At 43.1% G+C, this 19,762-nt stretch overlaps 1 protein-coding gene across 21 annotated transcripts in view; it reads left to right on the top strand.

Moving 5' to 3' along the window:
• Positions 1-19,762, top strand: part of SYNE1 (spectrin repeat containing nuclear envelope protein 1) — a 463,289-nt gene that overhangs the window by 398,217 nt on the left and 45,310 nt on the right. For 19 of the 21 annotated variants that reach the window (XM_084774487.1, XM_084774489.1, XM_084774503.1 and 16 more), the window contains 3 exons: positions 781-936; positions 9,065-9,223; positions 12,714-12,880. In XM_084774487.1, the coding sequence (XP_084630613.1) occupies positions 781-936; positions 9,065-9,223; positions 12,714-12,880 (482 nt within the window). Of the gene's footprint in view, positions 1-780; positions 937-9,064; positions 9,224-12,713; positions 12,881-16,274; positions 16,389-19,762 lie in introns of those variants that run through there. The other 2 variants (XM_084774496.1, XM_084774497.1) reach the window with 2 other exon arrangements.

Genomic DNA, 19,762 nt, shown 5'->3' with positions numbered 1-19,762 from the left:
TGTCTCTGGTGTGAAGAGACAAGAAAGACAGAGAACAAACCATATGAAATTCTCCATTCATACCCTAAGTGAGCTGGAATCTAAAAACGACAGCTGGCAGAGAGCAAGACTGACACAAATTACAAAACTGGTCACCTGTCGAAGCCTGGCAGAAACATCTGCTCATGCAAATTTTGTCACAAGGATTTTTTTCTTTTAAATAATGCCCCAAAGGACAGGTTCATAATCAATAGCTTGAATAAATCTGACCTCACATACTGTGCACTTAGTGAATAGTTTTGAATGCAGGAGAAACGGCAACACATCTTGATAGTTCATGATAAGTGAATATCACAGAACGTGTCCACTCGGCACTTAAAACTGACGTTCAGCTTAGAAAATTCCTCCTTTAAATATGGCATTGTGTAATTGGGAACAGGACAAAAATATTGGGTGTTTGAGGGGGTTTGAAATCAATTGAGATGTGTTCGTGATCTCGGAGTGGTTGGATAATACAAACTTAGAATAAAGAAGGCCATTAAACTGACAAACTTGGAAACAAACACCATCCTAAAAAGAGCAGGTAAGTGATGGGAGAGTTCCTCAGGGAACCTTGGTATTTATCAGAAGAACTGATTGGCCAGTTTTTAAGCTATGTAGGCTGCAAATAAAACAGAGCTCAGGCTTTGTGTTTCAGAAAGAGTTTGTAGAAAGGGAATTGAGTAAGAGAGGTCACCAAAGCCCCTCCAGAGGGTTGAAAGTAGATGTCATTGGTGTTCATGGGTGCTTGTCTCAATGTAGGAATTGGAAAATGCAGTTGGGAGGTGGACAGATGACCTGGCAGAGCTGATGCTGCTGAGGGATTCCCTGGCTGTCTACATCAGTGCTGAGGACATCTCCATCCTGAGCGAACGTGTGGAGCTTCTGCAAAGGCAGTGGGAAGAACTCTGCCACCAGGTGAGCTGTGGTCCCAATGAGGAAGTAGCTCTTCATAATGGGAGGGGTGGGAGGTGACCCATGATCCCAGACTGTCTCAATCCACGTCTGGACCCACCCAGTGACTCACTGTATAGACAGAGGAACCTGAGGTTATTGCCAGAATATGTCAGAACAAGAATAGCTATATTTTCATATCATACTTTGGATTCATCTATACTGAAGTATTTCTATCCCCTTCCCTGACTGGCACAAACTGTTGTACTTTCTAGATGTGAATCTTCAGCTGGGAAGGTACTGGCCATGTATTCTACATTTTAAATTTGGAGGAAACACATTGTTTTAGCTTTAGTTGATCTTCTAGAGATAGTTTTATCTGTGGAACATTATAGTCAGTCCTTAGTAATTCATGGATGTGTGACATTGATAGGCCTAATTATTTATTCAATGCCTTTCTCTATGTGTAAGATGCTAAGTGAGATTATAACTTAGGCTTTGGCATTCCTGGGCAAAAATGAGCATCAGGTAAAGGTTCTCAATGAAGACTGCTGGTTGCCTAGGAGCCTGTGGCTGTACCTGCAGAAAACTCTGCCCTGCTTTTAGGGATGTGCTCTGAGTGCCATGCCTGCCAGACTGCAGGTTCTACCACACCCTGAGTGCCATGCCTGCCACACTGCAGGTTCTACCTCACCCTGAGTACCATGCCTGCCACACTGCAGGTTCTACCACACCCTGAGTGCCATGCCTGCCACACTGCAGGTTCTACCACACCCTGAGTGCCATGCCTGCCACACTGCAGGTTCTACCTCACCCTGAGTACCATGCCTGCCACACTGCAGGTTCTACCACACCCTGAGTGCCATGCCTGCCACACTGCAGGCTCTACCACACCCTGAGTGCCATGCCTGCCACACTGCAGCTTCTACCACACCCTGAGTGCCATGCCTGCCACACTGCAGGTTCTACCTCACCCTGAGTACCATGCCTGCCACACTGCAGGCTCTAACACACCCTGAGTACCATGCCTGCCACACTGCAGGCTCTACCACACCCTGAGTGCCATGCCTGCCACACTGCAGGTTCTACCACACCCTGAGTGCCATGCCTGCCACACTGCAGGTTCTACCTCACCCTGAGTACCATGCCTGACACACTGCAGGTTCTACCTCACCCTAAGTACCATGACTGCCACACTTCTGGCTATGACACACATATTTTTCAGTGGATTGGTCATCTCAATTACTGTGAATGTAGGTTGTAATAGATATTTCCACCATCAAGTTTATAATTGTACTGAAACTAAAGTCATCCTAGAAAGTCCTATATAGTTCTGAAGAAAAGGCTATATGGACAGATGAAAACAATACACCTTTATGTATGTGCTGACTAGAGAAAATGCTTCTTGAAACGGATAAATCTTAAGTGCTAAGGTGGGGCGTGGAGGAGAGATTGTTGTACAGGGAGCACGTATGTCCTTGGTAAGGTTGAGGTGGAGGATGGGCTGGAGAGATGTGGGTGTTTGAATGTGGAGGAGTGGGCTGATGAAAGGGGACTCCGGCATTATGAATTCTTATCTTCAAGCTTCTAGAACCATCCAACAGAGCATGAAAGGCCCTGCCTTATGGCTTATTTGATATTCAGAGCAAATGTGGTTTTTGAAAAGTTTCCCCAAAATACTTAATCTACACCCAGACTTTGCTCACTTCATGGATCAAAGGAGTATTTGCCCACATGCTTAGAATGGTGTTGCAACAATTCCCTAGGGATTTTTCCTTGCAAGAGATGGCCCTCATGGACATGGTAACATTCTGAGACCAACGTGGAAGTAGCCACTTTTCATAGAGTGCCATGTTCTCCGTCTATACAGTGAGGAGTCTATACAGAGTTGTTCGTAGAGAGTTGAGTAATGATATTAATCATCACACAAATTATTTCCTGAACTCTTCTACATGTAAACATTACCACAATTACCGTGTTATAGTACACAGGCCTTATCCTGAAGTACACATAAATAGAACTATTTATAGTACACATAAATAGAAGTACTTGCTGGCCACTAATAATGAGAAATTATGACAGCCTTGTTCATTTGCCTCTTTGAATCCACTCCTTCCTTCCTTTCTTCCTTTCAGAAATATTGCCCCTTTGTCAGCCGTCTTCTTTTTAAGATATATTTATGTAGTCACTTTATGTGTATGTGTGTCTGCCTGAGTATATGTACATATGCTGTGCACATGCAGGATCACACAGAGATCAGAGGACTGTGTCAGATCCTGGGAACTGGAGTTGGTGCAGAGCGTGGTGAGCTGCGGTGTGGGTGCTGGGAACAGAGCTCAGGTCCTCTGCAAGAGCACCAAGCACTCTTACCTGCGGAGCCATCTCTCTAGCATCCCAGTCTTCATTCTCTTAATTCTGAGAGAGGTGTACAACTACTTTCCCTCTTGATGTTTTTCACTAACTAAATGAAACAAGTGGACCAGACTTCTTTCTTTAAGATTTACTTATTTATTATTATGTATATAGTGCCCTGCCTGCATGTACATCTGCAGGCCAGAAGAGGGCATCAGATAACATTATTGATGGTTATGAGCCACCATGTGGTTGCTGGGAATTGAACTCAGGACCTCTAGAGGAGCAGTCAGTGCCCTTAACTTCTGAGCCATCTCTCCAGCCCCAGACTCATTTCTTTAGCTGATACCTACAAGGGCTCCAGACCCTTTGGATTCAAAGTTCTCCTCATTTTTCCTCATGCTAACCCCTCACAGAACCCCTTCTTGGAGGCCTTGATCATGACCTTCCTCTTGCCTGGGGTGACTAGTTCCCTCCTGGTTCTCGCACCTATTTTCTTTCCCTGGCTAAAAGCCTGTGATGTCCTTTTTGGAAGTGTTCCACCCTTGGCATCTTCATAGCCCTGCACATCTGCATTTCCTCCTTGTTCCATGCCATGATGGAGCCTATCTTCTTTCCTGAATATTTGTAGTCTGATCCCAAGACTTTGAGGCCCTTAGATGCAAAAGCCATTTCTTTGGACAAGCTAGTGCCTACAGCAACTAAGCGTTCTTTGCATACAGCTAATAATGAAGGCCATGTACTATATCCTAACATTTATGTGTCTCTGAGGATAAGATAGTGACAGAATTATATTTTGGAGATGAAGAAAATCACAGTCATGTGATAGTTTCTGATTCAGAATTGTGTAATAACACCATGGAAGCCCCATTATTTCAGTGTCACTATTTCTAATTCTTAAGTCACACATTCAGATGTTCCGAAATTGCTCACTAGACTTAGATAAATCTGCTTGAAAATACTGCTTGAAAGTGGTGTTCGGCCATGTGATACATTCCATATATGCTGCCCCTGTGCATAGGACAAAGCATTAAAAAGAGGAAGCCGATAGAACACGTTTCTAGAAACTTCCTCTGCCAGAGTCTAAAAGCATGAAGCTAACACATAATTATCCTGTAACAGTCCAGTCTACATCCGGTTATTAAAACCAGTGAGAATTTAGCCTTGGGTCTGGCCCGGCACCAGGACATCACAATTCTCAAGGAGGGACACAGCTCTTGAGTTTGTTGTTTCCGGTGAACTTCTGTCCAATCTGAAGCCACAGCAGGAAACAGGCCTGAGGCCAGCTCCTCGTAAGTCGGCGAACTGAGCTGAACATAGGTGGCCTTATGCCTGCTCAGGAGGGGACAGCCTGCTCTGCCCGCTTCAGAGCAGCTGATGTGAAGTGAGAAGTAACTGGGTCCACAGATGAAGACGAGGAAGACAGCTTGTAAGTAGATGCGGTGAAGCATTAGAGTAAATACGGAAAGGGGTTCAGTTCCCAGCCACCCTGAGGGATCTGTTGTAGCTAGCTCCACCTGTGGATTACATTGCTTTTCCTCCTCTGTTGCTTTCTAGAACTGTCTGTAATGTAAGTATACAACACCACACCACTAGAATTGCTCGGTGTGTGTGTGTGTGTGTGTGTGTGTGTGTGTGTGTGTGTGTGTGTGTGTGTGTATGTGTGTGTATGTGTGTATGTGTGTGTGTATGTGTGTGTGTGTGTTTACACCCACAATGTCAGGATAAAAATATTTACTGTTAGAAAAAAATGTACTTCCTGTTCAGCTGTCTCGCTCCAGAGGCAGTACACTGTGGTTGTACCCTTAGGAAAATGCAAATATGTGCTGAGCTGATAAACTTCAGGGTTTCAACTGAACCCAAAGAAAGAAAAGGTTCACTTATATATATAGGCGAATGGGAAGCCTAGCGTATACTCTCGGATTGTGGCCAACATTTGGAGGAAGCTACTCAGAGGGAGACAAACCCATCCCAACTTTTAAGGGGGGGAGCATCCTTTCCTGAGAGAGGAGTCCTATCCTGAGAGTTTGTGCTTCTATCAGTTGAACCCAAGTTTTAGCCACAGCCACCCCTCCTGTCTGATGCTGTGAGAATGACAGCTGAATTCAGTCTTCCTGTTCCTGACGAGCCGATCGCTCTGTGCTGATGGATCGTGCTGTAGAACACAGTCTGGAGACCTTTTAACTTATTTAACTTGTATTCCCTGTTAACCCTCCCGCCCCAAATGAGTTCACTGGCACTTGTCACCTCTGTATCATTCTGCCTCAAGGACAACAAAATGGTGTGCTGAGTCACATTAATGAGCTACCACTGGTAGGCTCAATAGTAACACCCGACCCAGAGAAATATTTTACTTAAATAGGCATCATTAACTCAAAGAAGGGAATTAATTTCTTTCTTTTTTTTCTTGAAACAAAAAAAAAGTTTTTTTTTGAGAAGGGGCTTTTATGTGTGGCCCTCGCTGTCCTGGACTCACTTTGTAGATCAAGCTGGCCTCAGACTCACAGAGATCCACCTACCTTTATCTCCCACGCACTGGGATTAAGGTGTGCACCCACCACTGCCCATCTCCAAAGGAGGGAATTTCTAAAGGAAATTTCTCCAAAGCTGTGATAGGCTGTATGGCCTCCTGTCCAGGCAGCTCATATCCCTGAGGTTGGCCTTGTGAATGGTGTTAGCTGATCCTCAGCTCTTCTAAGATAAGATCATAGACAAATGGGGCTTTAGGGGACCTTAAAAAATTATCTACTTAATAATCACTGATAGAACTAATTGGGTAGCATTGGTAACCAAAACACACAGGACATCTGTGAATTGGTTTTATTTCCATATTAAAAAAAGATTAATTTAACATACATTTTAGAAAACATTGCTCGGTGTGGTGGCTCATGCCTCTCACCTCACCACCCAGAAGGACTGTCACCATACCTTCCAGGCCCTCCTGGTTTGTGTCGCAAGTTCCAAGGCAGGCAGGGTTACCAAAGAACCAAAACACACAAAAATAAGAAACAAAATAGTTCAGGCAAGGTCTGGTAGTCAATAACTATAACTCCAGAACTCGGAAGGATCGTGTACTCCAGACTAGTCTGGAGTGCTAACAGGTAGTGAGTGTGGTGCGTGCTTAAGCCTGAGGTCCATAGTGAGTTCCTGTTTCAAAATGACAGTAACACGAAAAGGTCAATAGCTAAAGGAATATGAATATAAACATACGTACACACATATATGTGTGTGTATATATATATTACATATATACATAAATAATATATATATTTAAGCAATAGGCAGGAAAATGTCAGCAATTTTAGTGTATAGTAGAACGTGTACTGTACCCTGGATGCTTAATATATTTTCCACTTAAATTTATTTGAAACTTTTCATAATAAGAATTGAGAATAAAACTCCCCAAAATCCAAGCAACTAAACTAGATGGGTTTATATTTCACTCATCAGAATCAGTAACTGTGCCGTGGGCCTGGGTAGACATCCTCCTGCCTTCTGCTTACCATGCTAATCGCAGGGGGTGACACTCAACTACAGACACCCCTATGTAACTTAACCAGCACTGCACAATCATGAGTGTTATGAAGTCACAGAACGCTAGACTGAATCCTTCTAGTCTCTGAGAAACAAACCATTGGGTCAGCACTGGTTAAGGAACTCTTCAAACTTAAAGCTAGACCACCCAGTTTCTAAAATGGGCAAATGAATTGGCTGATTTTTCTGTAAAGAAGATACACAAATGACCAAGAACTATTCTCAGTACCACGATCCATTAGGGAAGGATGGATGAAAACCACAATGGCAGAGCACTTTTCACCTGTAACACAGCTCTAGCCAAAAAGACAAAGAATGACCAGTGGCAGGAATATAAAACACCACAGCCGCTTTGAACAAAATTTGGTGATGTTACTGTACCATGCAGCAGTTATACTCAAATATATACCTAAAGAAATGGATGCCTGTGTCCGTGCCAACACTTATGCATGACCGTGTGTGGCAGCATTATTCACAGTAAACCAGTGTTAGAACCAGCCAAGATGTCCACAGATGACTTGGGCAAGTAAAATATACATGTGTACAGTGGACTGTTGTCCACAATCAGAAACTTTAAACTGTGCTAAGTGAAAGAAGCTGGTCAGAGAAGAAGATGAACTATGAAGTGTTGGGGATGGGCAAACAGAGAGAGGGTGGATTATAGCTGGGAGAAGTGTGTAGAGAAAAGAGAATGACTGCTTGTATCAGGCAGGGTTCTCTGATAGAGTGTGAATGTGTGTGTACACGCACATACGTGTTATAAAAAGTGATTCAGTAGACTGCTCCCACCTGGGGGTTGGGTGGTCTGATACTTCCGTGTGCATGCTGCACAGACTCAGGAAAAAAACAAGAAAGCTGCTTAGTGTATGAAGCCATGCGCCTGGGCAGTCCCAACCCAGTGCTGAAGGAGTTCCCTGGGGAGACATTGGTTTTTAGTTGATGTTGGAGAGCCGAAGAATCTAGAATATGATGCCCACGGAGGGTGCAGGCACAGGGGTAGCCACACTCCTTCAGGAAGCAGCTTCAAAGGCACACAGGGGCATGCTCCATTTTTCTGTGCCCTCTGCCTGACAAGTGGAAGTGCCACCCACATCAAGGGTGAGTCTTCCCCTTCAGTCACAGACAGATCCAGAGCTGTGCCTTCTAGATGATTCTATGACCCATCAAGGTGACAAGCAAGACTAATTGCCATACTGCTGACAACACTGTTATTTGGGGTGGGACATGAAAATATTCTAAAATTGACCATAGCCATAGTTGTGCAACTCTTAGTATACAAAAGTGCACTCAGTTCTATACTGTAAAGAGAATGTGTTATGTAAATTATATTTCAGTGAAGCTAAAGTAAAAGCAGACAAAACAAGCAAACAAACGAACAAGAAAAACACCTTCTTGGTCCCAATAATTGCAGATAAAGGACACTCAGCTTGTATACTCTTTCTATTAAAAAAAAAATCCTGTGTTCTGTTCAACCTTAATGGGAAAATGTGATTATTTATGATTTAAAGGTTAAAAGCTAACAATTGTATCTATAGAATGAAAACCAAAATTATACCCAAAAAGAAGGAAAAGAAACAAAAATAAATGAAAAAAATATATAAATAGAGAAAAGAAGGAGCTTGACAGGGGTAAAGTTGTCAGGGCAGAGCTGAAGTCCAGGAGTCGTTTTGTATATGGTTGCTTCCTGTAAGCCCCTCAGATCACTCTCCGGATGCAGGAGCCCAACTGACTTTTTTTCTCCATTCCATTCTGTCCTTCATTCCCCCTATTAGAAAACAAGCATTTATTTATTTGTATTTTACACGTATGAGTGTTTACTTGGATGCATGTAAATCTACCACATGTGTGCCTGGTGCCTGTCGAGGCCAGAAGAGGGCACCTGATGCCCCAGAACTGGAGTTGCGGATGGTTCTAAGCTGTCCTGTGCGTGTCAAGAGCGGAACCCGAGTCTTCTGCAAGGGCAGCAAGTAGTCTTGCGTGCTAAGAGAACGTCTGGAGCTGGAGTTTCAGAGGTGTGCGAGCCATCTTGCATGTGGGTGTCAGGTGCACCTGGCTTCTCTGCAAGAGCAGCCATTGGGTCTGAGCCTTTTCTGCAACGCCTTTCCCTCTATTTCTGTGTCTCTTGGCAAATCCTTTCTTTCAGGAATCAGTGGCCCGCAGGATCGCGCAGGTCTTGCCCATCTCAGCTTACTTCTTCCCTCTCAGGGTCCGAGTTGCTCTCCTGTTATGATCCCTTCCCATAACCATCCCATTTGAAACTTCCCAGGTCGCCTTAAGGCGGCAGCAGGCGAGCGAACGACTGAACGAATGGGCCGTCTTCAGTGAGAAGAACAAGGAACTCTGCGAGTGGCTGACCCAGATGGAGAGCAAGGTCTCCCAGAACGGAGACATCCTCATTGAAGAGATGATAGAAAAGCTCAGGAAGGTGAGAGGCTCCCTTCTTCCCGGTGCTTCCCTGTGCTTGACCTAGCAGCCTAACTCCCCATCACTTCCGCTTCTGAGGAGGACAGTGCATTAAACCTTGTCTTCATAACATACATCAGACCCGTGTGGACAGACCAACTTTATGTGCAAATTACATGCAAATTTACAGGGTGCATTTAGTTTGTGAGAAAATCTCTTTCTGCTTTTTTTTTTTTTTTTGTCGTGGAGAAATCATTTACACACCCCACTTTTATCTCATTTTATTCCTCATGGGCTGATTTGTAGAGACATCACTACAGACGACTTCAGAGAGAAGGTCTTTAGGGTGAATTAAACCGAAGTTTTCCCTACAAAATATGATCTTTAGGCCATCAGTAGGATTGAAGGCACTCCTGGGGATCCTGGGTCCCTGTTATTTCAAGCTGTCTATGCATTATTGTTATTGTGTGGGTTCATTTAGATCTAGGACATTTTTACATCTAAACAGAGCTCGCTGGGCTGACTCATAATTTTAAATGTTCGCATGGGTTTCAGTAATGTCTGTATGCTTCTGAGCAAACAACCATGTCAGTATGTTGGTTTGCAGCTCTTCTTAGCACACATATGGTGTATTTTCTGTATTTACTTGTTCGCTGTCTGTCTGGAGGGAAAGCTCCATCGGGCTGCAAACCTCCCCGGAAAGTGGACGCTGTCTGTTGGTCCCACACTCTCCTCCTTGGATCCATAGTAGCGCCTCACTTCTCAAAAACACACAGTTCATATTTACTGACTACAGAGGTTATGGCTTTCTTCATTCTGAAAAGCCGCACAAGTGGTTATTAGGGAAACGTCTTGTTCTCGATGCGTACACATACAGAGATGAGAGAAACTCCAAAGCCAACACATAGCATTGATGGCTTTATCAGTTTTCTATATAAATATGAAAAATCTCTTGAGTGATCAATTTGCTTATTTATTGTCAAAAGCTCTTCTGGGCCAAGATGATACAGGTCTCGTTGTAGCATCACTAACTACGGGTTGCTAGGTGTCAAAGAATGTCATGCTAGGTAGAACTAATGTACTTGTTACCATAATAAGCTTTGCTAAAGACTAATTCTTGGTTAGGTGTGTCTGTATTCTCAATGCTTTTGACTACGAAATTCAGAATGCACATTTCAGGAGTGAAAAAAACTCTAGAACAAAATATAGCCATAATTTAAAACTTACTAAAACTTTAGTCTCTTGTGGCGATGATTTTATTATGTTATTTGGTGGGACATCAGAGATGCTTTTGAGCGGGTGTACACAGTGGTTTGGGCCTGTCCTCTCAGCTACTTGTGAGCCTGAGGCAGAAATATCTCATGTTCAAGGTCTGGCCTGGGCTACAGATTGAGTGCAAGGCTAGCCCAGTCAACTTAGTAAGACCCTTCTCATATATAAAGAGTAAAAATAAGTGAGGGAGTGGGGAGCAATATTGAGAGCCTAGGTCAGTAGTGAAGTGCTGTCTTAGCATGCACATAGCCCTAGGTTTAGCCCCACTACTGCAAAGTAAAGAAGGAAAAGAAAGAACTAGCTTGCATATTAAATAAGTTGTGGAACTAAAAAGTCCAACCTGGTCTTGTCTTTCTTGTAAATGTGAGGCATTACTAAGAAGAGCTTAGTGTTTCTGACAGCAGAGGGAAAAACCAAGTGACAAATTACTTGAATCCAACTATTGTTGTCTACTGGCATTGACACAAGCATGTTTAATTTAGATGACATCCCAAGAGGACCATTTTACTATAAATGCATTTTAAAATGTAGAGTAGTTCTTTTGAAATCAACATTTCTCAATAAAATCACCCTAATTTTTGTGATGAAATGATAAAATCATAAATAAGTTCACTCTGTTTTAGGTTTTGGATCCCTGTGTGTTGGAATAACATGAAAAAGTGGGTAAACGGGGCAAGGAGTGCAGGGCATTGCCCAGAGCACGCAGCCCTGCGCTCAAGCAGGGCTTCGCCCACCACCTTCTCTCTCTCAGGCCCCTTTCCTTACACAAGTGGTTTAGAAATATGTAACTTTAGAGGAAGAGTTTAAAATATACAGATAAAGCCTATCCTCATGTGGGGTTGGGTATTTGTTTTGTTTTGTTTTTTTCCATACATGGTTGCTCTGTGTAGCCCTGGCTATCTTGGCTATCCTGGACTAACTTTTGTAGACCAGTGATCTCCCTAGCTGTGGATTTTGGCCACGTTTACAGTATCTAGCACGGACTCCTGTAGAGTGGGCCTCAAATACAGCCAAAGAACAGCTGGTTGCCTCCATGGCGCTGACACCACTATTTTACATGCTGCTTGGCAGGTTGGTCTTGTAGTTCAGAGGGTTAACAGTGGATGATTTTTTTTTCTTCCATAAACCTGCATAATACCCCTCTAAGATTTAGAAAGCTAACTGACAGGGAAGAGCTTACAACGCAGTTTTAGCAAGTAAGGTGCATGGTGTCTCCAGCCACAATTCTGTCGTCTTATCTCGTGCTTGGTGGGTATCCAGGAGAGACGGCCAGAGCTTGTTTTGTTTTATGGACATCTCTGACTAACAACTCATTAAGTTTCCCATCCCTAGGATTGAGATTTTTGTTTAATAACCTACAGCTTCTAGAAATACCTTTTCCCAGACATTCAAAGGCTATTTTAATGTTTTTATTAGTTCTTTGAGGATTTGTCACAGATGCTTTTGTCAAATTCACTCTATCTGCCCAGGTGTACTTACCTTTCCCTACCCACCTAACTTTGTGTCCTTTTTTTTTTTTTTAATTTTTTTTAACCCATCAAGATAAATTTGTGCTGCCTAAATATTTTTGAGTGTGTGGTCTTCCCTTGGAAAATGGTCAACTTATCAAGGACTACGCTCTAGACTAAAACTATTACTTACTAGCAAATAACAATTGCTAATAGCTCCAAAACTAAGGGTGGGATTTTGTGTCCAACTCCCATGAAACTCTTACTTTCTACCCCTCGCCTTCTCTCTCCTCTTAGATTGCCTTCATCTTTACCATCCTCCCTCCCTTAAGGCCTCCTTCCCCTCAAATGAGCCACAACATGCATTCGTTTATCTATATGTTTATTTAGCTTTGGTTTTTTGAGAAAGGGCCTCATGAAACCAAGGACAGTCTCAAACTTTACTATGTTCCTGAGAAAGATCTTGAAAACTGATGCTTCTCCTGCCTCTTTCCCCTGTCAATTGCTGGGATTATGGCCCTGTGCCATCACACCAACCTAGTGTCCTTTTAAGTAGATAGAAAGTACCTTACAGTTCCTTTAAGAAAAATCTCTGAAATAATTGGACTCCACATTCCCAGGAACACTAAACACTATTAAAGCTTGCACGCATGGGCTGATGTTCACATGCTGTCCCTCAGGCCCAAACTCTGCCCAAACAGTAGAAACTGTAATTAGCACGTTTCTAGAGGAACCAGATAAATGCATGAAGAGTGTGCCTTCCGACATCCGTGATTGCTTTTTATTACGCAGGATTATCAAGAGGAAATTGCTGTTGCCCAAGAGAACAAGATCCAGCTCCAGCAAATGGGAGAGCGGCTTGCTAAAGCCAGCCATGAAAGCAAAGCCGCGGAGATTCAGTACAAGCTCGGGAAAGTGAACGACAGGTGGCAGCATCTCCTGGATCTCATCGCAGCCAGGTAAGAGTGCCAGGTGCAGTGGGAGGCCCGCAGTGGGGATGCTAAGCCCTCTTAGTCCTCAGTCATTTCCACTGACCCAGCGGGTCTCAACCTTCCTAAGGCTGCTACCCTTTAGCACAGTTCCTCATGTCATGCTGACCCCCAACCGTGAAATTATTTTCGTTACTACTTCATGACTGTTCATGACTGTCATTTTGCTACTGATTTGAATCAGAATGTAAATATTTTTGGAGACAGAGGTTTTCCAAAGGGGTCATGACCCACAGGTTGAGAACCACTGAACTAAAGGGGCTGCAACAGCTGGCTTCCTGTCCCTGAGTCTCCACGCTGTCCGGGTAACCACACCATGTTCCTGTTGTTCCCGTGAGTGGGGAATGGCACTTTCATTAGCTTCAAATGAGAGAGAAGAGGGTGATATCCAAACAGGAGAAGGTTCTTCATTTGGGGGTATCCCAACACCTATGGAGAAGAAAGAAAATCTACTCCATTGTTATTTGTAGAGGATGTTCTTACCTGTTGTGTGGAGGGGGAAAGAGCTACAACGCTCCTATCATATGCTTAGTTGGTTGGGTGTGAGAGCGAGGCTATTGTCACTTTGCTTATTCACAAAAATAAGCTACTTCATTATTGGAACTTTTTGCTCAGCCATAATGGTGACCATAATTACATGCCTCGTGTTGGAAAGGCATATTATATCCCATTTATTCAGTAGACAGGCAGTGTGAATAAAAGGGTTGGCAGACATAAAGGGAGAACATGTGAGGGCCTTTTCCATCAGTTCAAATGCTCCGTGACTTAAAGATGCAAGGGGATATGCTGCAATAAAAGACGGACTGACCGGAGTAGAGACATAGATGCTAAGAGGCAATGCTGTCCATTTCCTCATTGCATTTCAAAAGCCCAAGTAGAGTAGCTGGGGCTAGGGTGTGGCTCAGTGGTAGACCAGCTGAGTAGCCTGTCCAAGGCCCTTTGTTTGTAAAGTAACCAGAATGTCACAAAGACTTGTAGGCTGAGAAAATGACTGTCAGCAGGGAGGGCCTCCTCCCCAGGGTATACGGTGGCAGTGCATACACTGAAAGGAATTGAGCAAAAACCAGTGAGCTCCCTGCTCAGGGACATTCAGGGAGGGAAATGCGCCTCTCCAGTGGAATTATCCCACAGCTAAAATGCCCAATGGTTCAGAATCCCAATGTGATGTTTAGTCTTTCATCTCAGTCACCAAGATCATAATAAAATCTTATTTCAGGAGCAGAAATTGAAACCTCCTGTGCTATAAATGCCCTTCTTAGAGAGACCTCCCACTGGGTCAACAGCCTGGGTGCACTCTCTCTCTCTCTCTCTCTCTCTCTCTCTCTCTCTCTCTCTCTCTCTCTCTCTCTCTCTCTCTGCGTGTGTGTGTGTGTGTGTGTGTGTGTGTGTGTGTGTGTGTGTGTGTGATGAACTGATGTGCATGTCTATATAATTCCATTAAGCTGGTTACTTGCATGAACCTCAGTGTTGTAATGATATCGAGAGGGAAGATGCACTATGCCAAAAATACTCCAAATAGGCTTTACCAGTGCAGTTGCAGGCAGCTGGCTTAGTTTCTGCTCAGCTGTCAGCTAACATTACACAGGAGGAGGATGCTCACCCCACAGTAGTGCCCAGATACAACATTTTTGTATGATTTTTTTTCAGGTGAGGATATTCTAGATATTGTCCTTTGTATTGCCCCCAAAGATACATAAATAAACTTGAGTCAGCCATCTGTATGTTGTTAGGACATGGGCGCTTTGTACTGCAGTCTCTAAAATCTCCCTCTGTGTCCACCCTTTAGGTCTTGTCATGCAGATGCATTCCTGTGGGAAACTTCTGTGTAGAAACAGTGTCCATTTCTAAGTACCTCCTTTAAAACTAGAGCTCGATTGTCAACTAGCTCTGCAGCATAAGGCCACACAATTAGTCTCCTCTCAGCTTCTCCCAGAAGCCACTTGGCTATCACATTTGCTTTCTGTTTCCTTGTTTACTGGGCTCGGGCCGGGTGAACTTCCTCCACACCTGTCTTCAGCTGTGAAGTGCCAGCTGCATTAGTCAACTCTGCCTTTCAGTGCCATTCGTGACTCTCTCCCTTTCCAGCAAAAATTTGATGAAATATTTTCCAAAAAAAAAAAAAAAATGGTGAAACTGATCAGAACCTGGTACATGCTTTTGGAGTTTTATTTTAATGAATTATATTTTTTATTTGTATATTCTGTGCTGAGTGGGGACAGGGGCACAACGGAAGGTACTTGGGGGAATTCAGAGGACATATTGCAAGAATGAACTCTGTTCTGCAGCAGTGGAACTCAGATCATCAAAGGCATGATAGCTGGCTTCACCTGCTAAGCCATTCACAGGCCCAGCTTTTTCCCCACCCCGAGACAGATTCATTTAGCCCAGGCTAGCCTTGAACTCTCTATGTAGTCAAGAATGGTGTTAAGCTTCTGATCCTCCTGCCTTTTCCTTGCTCGGTACTAAGATTATAGGCACGTACCATCATATCCTTTTCATGCAGGGCTGAGGACCACACTCACGGTCTCACTCATGCTAGCTAGGTAAGCGCTTTCACAACTAAGGAACATTAGCAGCCCACACTTTGTACATTTTCCATATTTGTTATATGTTTGTGCAAACATTTTGACAATTCCCCAGATTCGCAAAACAAAGTCTCCTGAAATCCAATCAAACAAAGGAACATTTTAAAAATAACATAATGTTATTTTTGACCACCTCTTATTTTTATTTTTTAATGGACAAAGAACAAAGGTCTGTTTAGTGGAAGTGAATATTTCCTCATTATAGTCTGTCAGAAAGTGGATGTCAAATGCTTTCCCACGCAGCGGCCTGCCCCCCTTCCCTAGCAACCTCTTAAACCTACTCATACCACTGAGCTGGCACAGTGAGCCGAAGAGAAGGGGAACCTGCCTCTGTTTGCTGCTGTGATCTGCAGCCTTTGTGGAGGTTTTGCTGGTAGTTTTGCACGTGGCTAGGTTGTCCTTTCCAAGGAGCTTTCCCCGCATAGCCAGCAGCACACAGGAAAAGCTGACCATCCTAAAGGAACAGCAGAGCGTCTGTAGCCGTCTCGGCTTCTGCGACCCTTTCTTTAGACCCGTTATCTGCTCCTCCCCACAGATTACACCGAGCTTTTCCCTTCTTACCCTCGTGGCCTACATTCCAGGAGATCAAGCCTGGCACATGCTCATGAATGTGGGTTTTATTTAGAAACATGACCACTTGTGACTGCCCAGTGTCATGTTAACAGACAGACAACCAGCACCATTTGTCCACCACGAGCATTTTCATACTTCTAGCCCAGACAAGGAGAGAAACTCTCTCCTCACCTAGGAAGGACTGAGCCTTTTGCTCCACAGAGCCTGACTTTTGCAAGTGGAAGCTTCATGGTGGTGGCAGAGGACTTGCGTGCCCCGAGGATGGCGGAGGACGGCAGTGCGGAAGCGGATCTCCCAGACTGCGACTGCGATGTCTCCAGGCAGGCATCTTCTTGAGTGTCTTCTGTTGGGCATAGCTTTAGAGTTACGTGGGGCTCACGGGATAGGCGCTGGCCTCTTTAATCTGGAATGTTTCCTGCTGACGTTAAGTAGACATGAGTAGCACCAGCAGAATGCAGGCCATGGGTTTTTTTTGTTGGTTTGTTTTCTTGTTTCTCTACTGGGCATGTGCAGGAGGTTGATCAACTCGGTGTTTCAGTTGTATCTGGACCAAAGGCATCAGACAAGGGGCATGGCTCCAGTCACGACACAGAGACAGGAACGAGACTGAGAGAGACTCAGCAAGGCCACCATCTGCATGCTAAATGGTGGCTTCTGACCAAACGGGAGCCAGTTCACAGCTTTGCATCCAAAAGCTTTCTCTATAGTAAATAAAAGCATGTTTTGGGGATATGAAAGAGGATTTTTTTTTTTTCTGAGAGAAGCACTTTTGTTTAAGTTGGTCAGTCACCTTGGGCCATCCAGGCATTCAAGTCTTATAAAATATGCAGATACTATAATTTAGGTCTAAAAATAGTAATTACTGTTTAATGTAAATATTGAGTTTGTGATTTAGCTAATGTAGAATAACAATAACACCCTTGATGGTCTAGTGCTTAGGATTCAGAGTTCTTCCTGTATGCCTTTTATATTCAGTTTCTTAAATGTTTTTCTTTTATCTTCTCACCCTGGGATTAATTCTCTTAGGAGGGTGGGTGGTATTTACTAATAGCAACTTAGGTTCTATTATGTTTAGAATCTGAATTCTGTTTTGTTTGGGGTGGTGGATATACTAATTATTTGAAGGAAGTATATATACTATATTATACTTAAGTCTATGTTTATAATTATACATGCACATATATTCACTGTGTTAATGTTATAAGCAATTAGATTCAGTAGTATGGCTCTTTTCAAGAAGGTTAAGAGCCTGAGATAAACTTTGGACCAAAAGGACACACATAAACTATAAGGACTTACAGATTAATCAAGCTTGTTAAAACCCTGTACATGTTTATCATACATAGGCATCTATGTTAAATTAAAATCCTGGATGTTATCCGAAGGAATGTTGCCCAAACTTTTTAGCTTCTTGTAATAAATAAATAAATATTCTGATACTTTAAATATTTATTTTAAAGAAATAATACAGGAAAAAATGAGATACTTTTTTCTGTCCAAGAATGGCCCCTGAAAATATCAAATTTAATAAGCTATTACAAATAAATGGGGCTTTACGGGCTACTTCCTCCATGCTTGCTTCTGCTCCCCCAAATATACATATAATGTATTATGCAATGTGTAAGAAAGTATACTTTTTTTTTTGAAAATTATAAAGGACAACCACTTAAGTGTTCACCTATTGACTTTACTAAATTCATATTAGTTTGAAAGAGGAAGTTGTCCCTAATGGACTACATGAACAAGCATTTCCGTGTCACGATGCCCTTGACACATTGCACACTAACCACATTGCCTTGGACCTCATTCAATGTTTTACAGGATTCAAGTCCTTTCATTAATTTCGCTGGCCTGGTAGAATATTATTTACTCACATCCTTTTGTGCTCTGGATCATTTGGTCATATTTGTGATCTTGAGTAAAAAGAATCAGCTCATTTACATCATGTGACAAGGTCAGACCTAGAAGGGAAATGTAAACATTCATTGTCAAACAGGTTTTAATGAAGACGTTAATTGAAAGTATTTTACTTAGAATACTAGTTATTAATAGTCAGCAGTCATTTTTAAATAATGTCCAGTTGTACATAGAAACACTGAGAGATGCATGGTGGTGGGAGGACTCCAAATGTAGATATTCACAGTTCTCGCCTTCGGAAGAACTGCTACAGAGAAGGCCAGCTTGGACACAGATGGTGCCAGGCAGTAAAATAAGGGTAGGAGAAGCAGACACCACAGCCTCCAGTCAACCCTAACGGCACCGTAAGGTCAGGATAAAAGTCCGCTCCAAAACATAGTTAGCGTCCAGTCCCTGCCAAACTCCAGCTCAGAAAGCCGGCCCCATGAGAGGGGAGGGAACACAGCCTTCTGGGGGCACCTTCTTGGTGTCAGGCACCGTTTTTCAGTCCTCCCCCAGTGGGGCCACTGGTAGTCTAGGGCATTATGTTAAATCCTATGCCTATGCCACAGTCACTCCCTGCTTTTTCTGAGACCTGCATCAGCAGCCTTTACAAAGCTTCATTCCTTAACCACCCACGTGAATTTTGTCTTAGGAATGACAGGAACATGAATGATTTTTCAAGGTTCTCAGAAATATTCAAAGATGGTGCCACGCAATGCCCGAGAACCAAGCTTGACTTCTGCCTATATGACTAATTGAGGAACTCCTGTCCTGAGTAAAATTAGGAGTTGTAATAAGCAATGTACCACATTTTTACTCTTTATCAATACAGTGGATTGGCAATGTGAACACAGATTTTTTTTAAGTATATGCATTTTTTTCCAAAAAATATTCTAAGATACCTCACCTAAGAGTGCTTTTAAGATATAAAATGTCACTGTATAAAGATAGGTATTACAGTCAAACACTTGCAGTCGATCACCACTTAAAATTAATCAGATGCACATGTGGGAACTGGCATATATAGCTGACCATCTCTTTTTAAAAATTAATATTTTGTTCTTGAAATTAAATTATAATTTCATAATTTCTCCTACCTTTCCTCTCTCTAATCCCCACATGGATCCCCTTTGCTCTTTCAAATTCATGCTTCTGTTCCTTAATTGTTCACACACACACACACACACACACACACACATGCATACATACACACAGACACACATACACACACACACTGACACACACACACAGACACACACGCATGCATATACAGACACACACACAGACACACATATACACACGCCGACACTGACACACACACGCATACACACACACACACACATACACACAGATACACACACGCTGACACACACAGACACACAGACACACACGCATGCATATACAGACACACACACAGACACACAGACACACACGCCAACACCGACACACACACACATGCACACAGACACACACACATACACACATGCGCATCTAGTCCTGAACATAAATACAAACTGATCAATCCATGTGCTGTTATATGTATGTACATGATTTCAGGGCCAATTACTCAGTATTGAATAGCCAATTAGGGTCAGGGGTGGGGTTCTTCCCTAAATAAAGCCTGAACAAGGATGAAACCAATAGACATGCGAGAGCATGGAAGAGGAAAATCTCGGGGAACCCCAAACCTAGACAAAGAACTATAGGCAACTAAGGAATGTTGGGAGCCGGGTGGGAATCCTTTAAAGAACATTTGTGTGATGTGGATTTGGGGACAATCCCAAGGAGAAAATGT

Source organism: Acomys minous (assembly GCF_964271855.1).
Source record: "Acomys minous genome assembly, chromosome: 3".
In the NCBI taxonomy this organism is placed as follows: Eukaryota; Metazoa; Chordata; class Mammalia; order Rodentia; family Muridae; genus Acomys; species Acomys minous.
The sequence above is the reverse complement of the archived record's forward strand: the minus strand, read 5'-3'. Positions and strand labels throughout refer to the sequence as shown.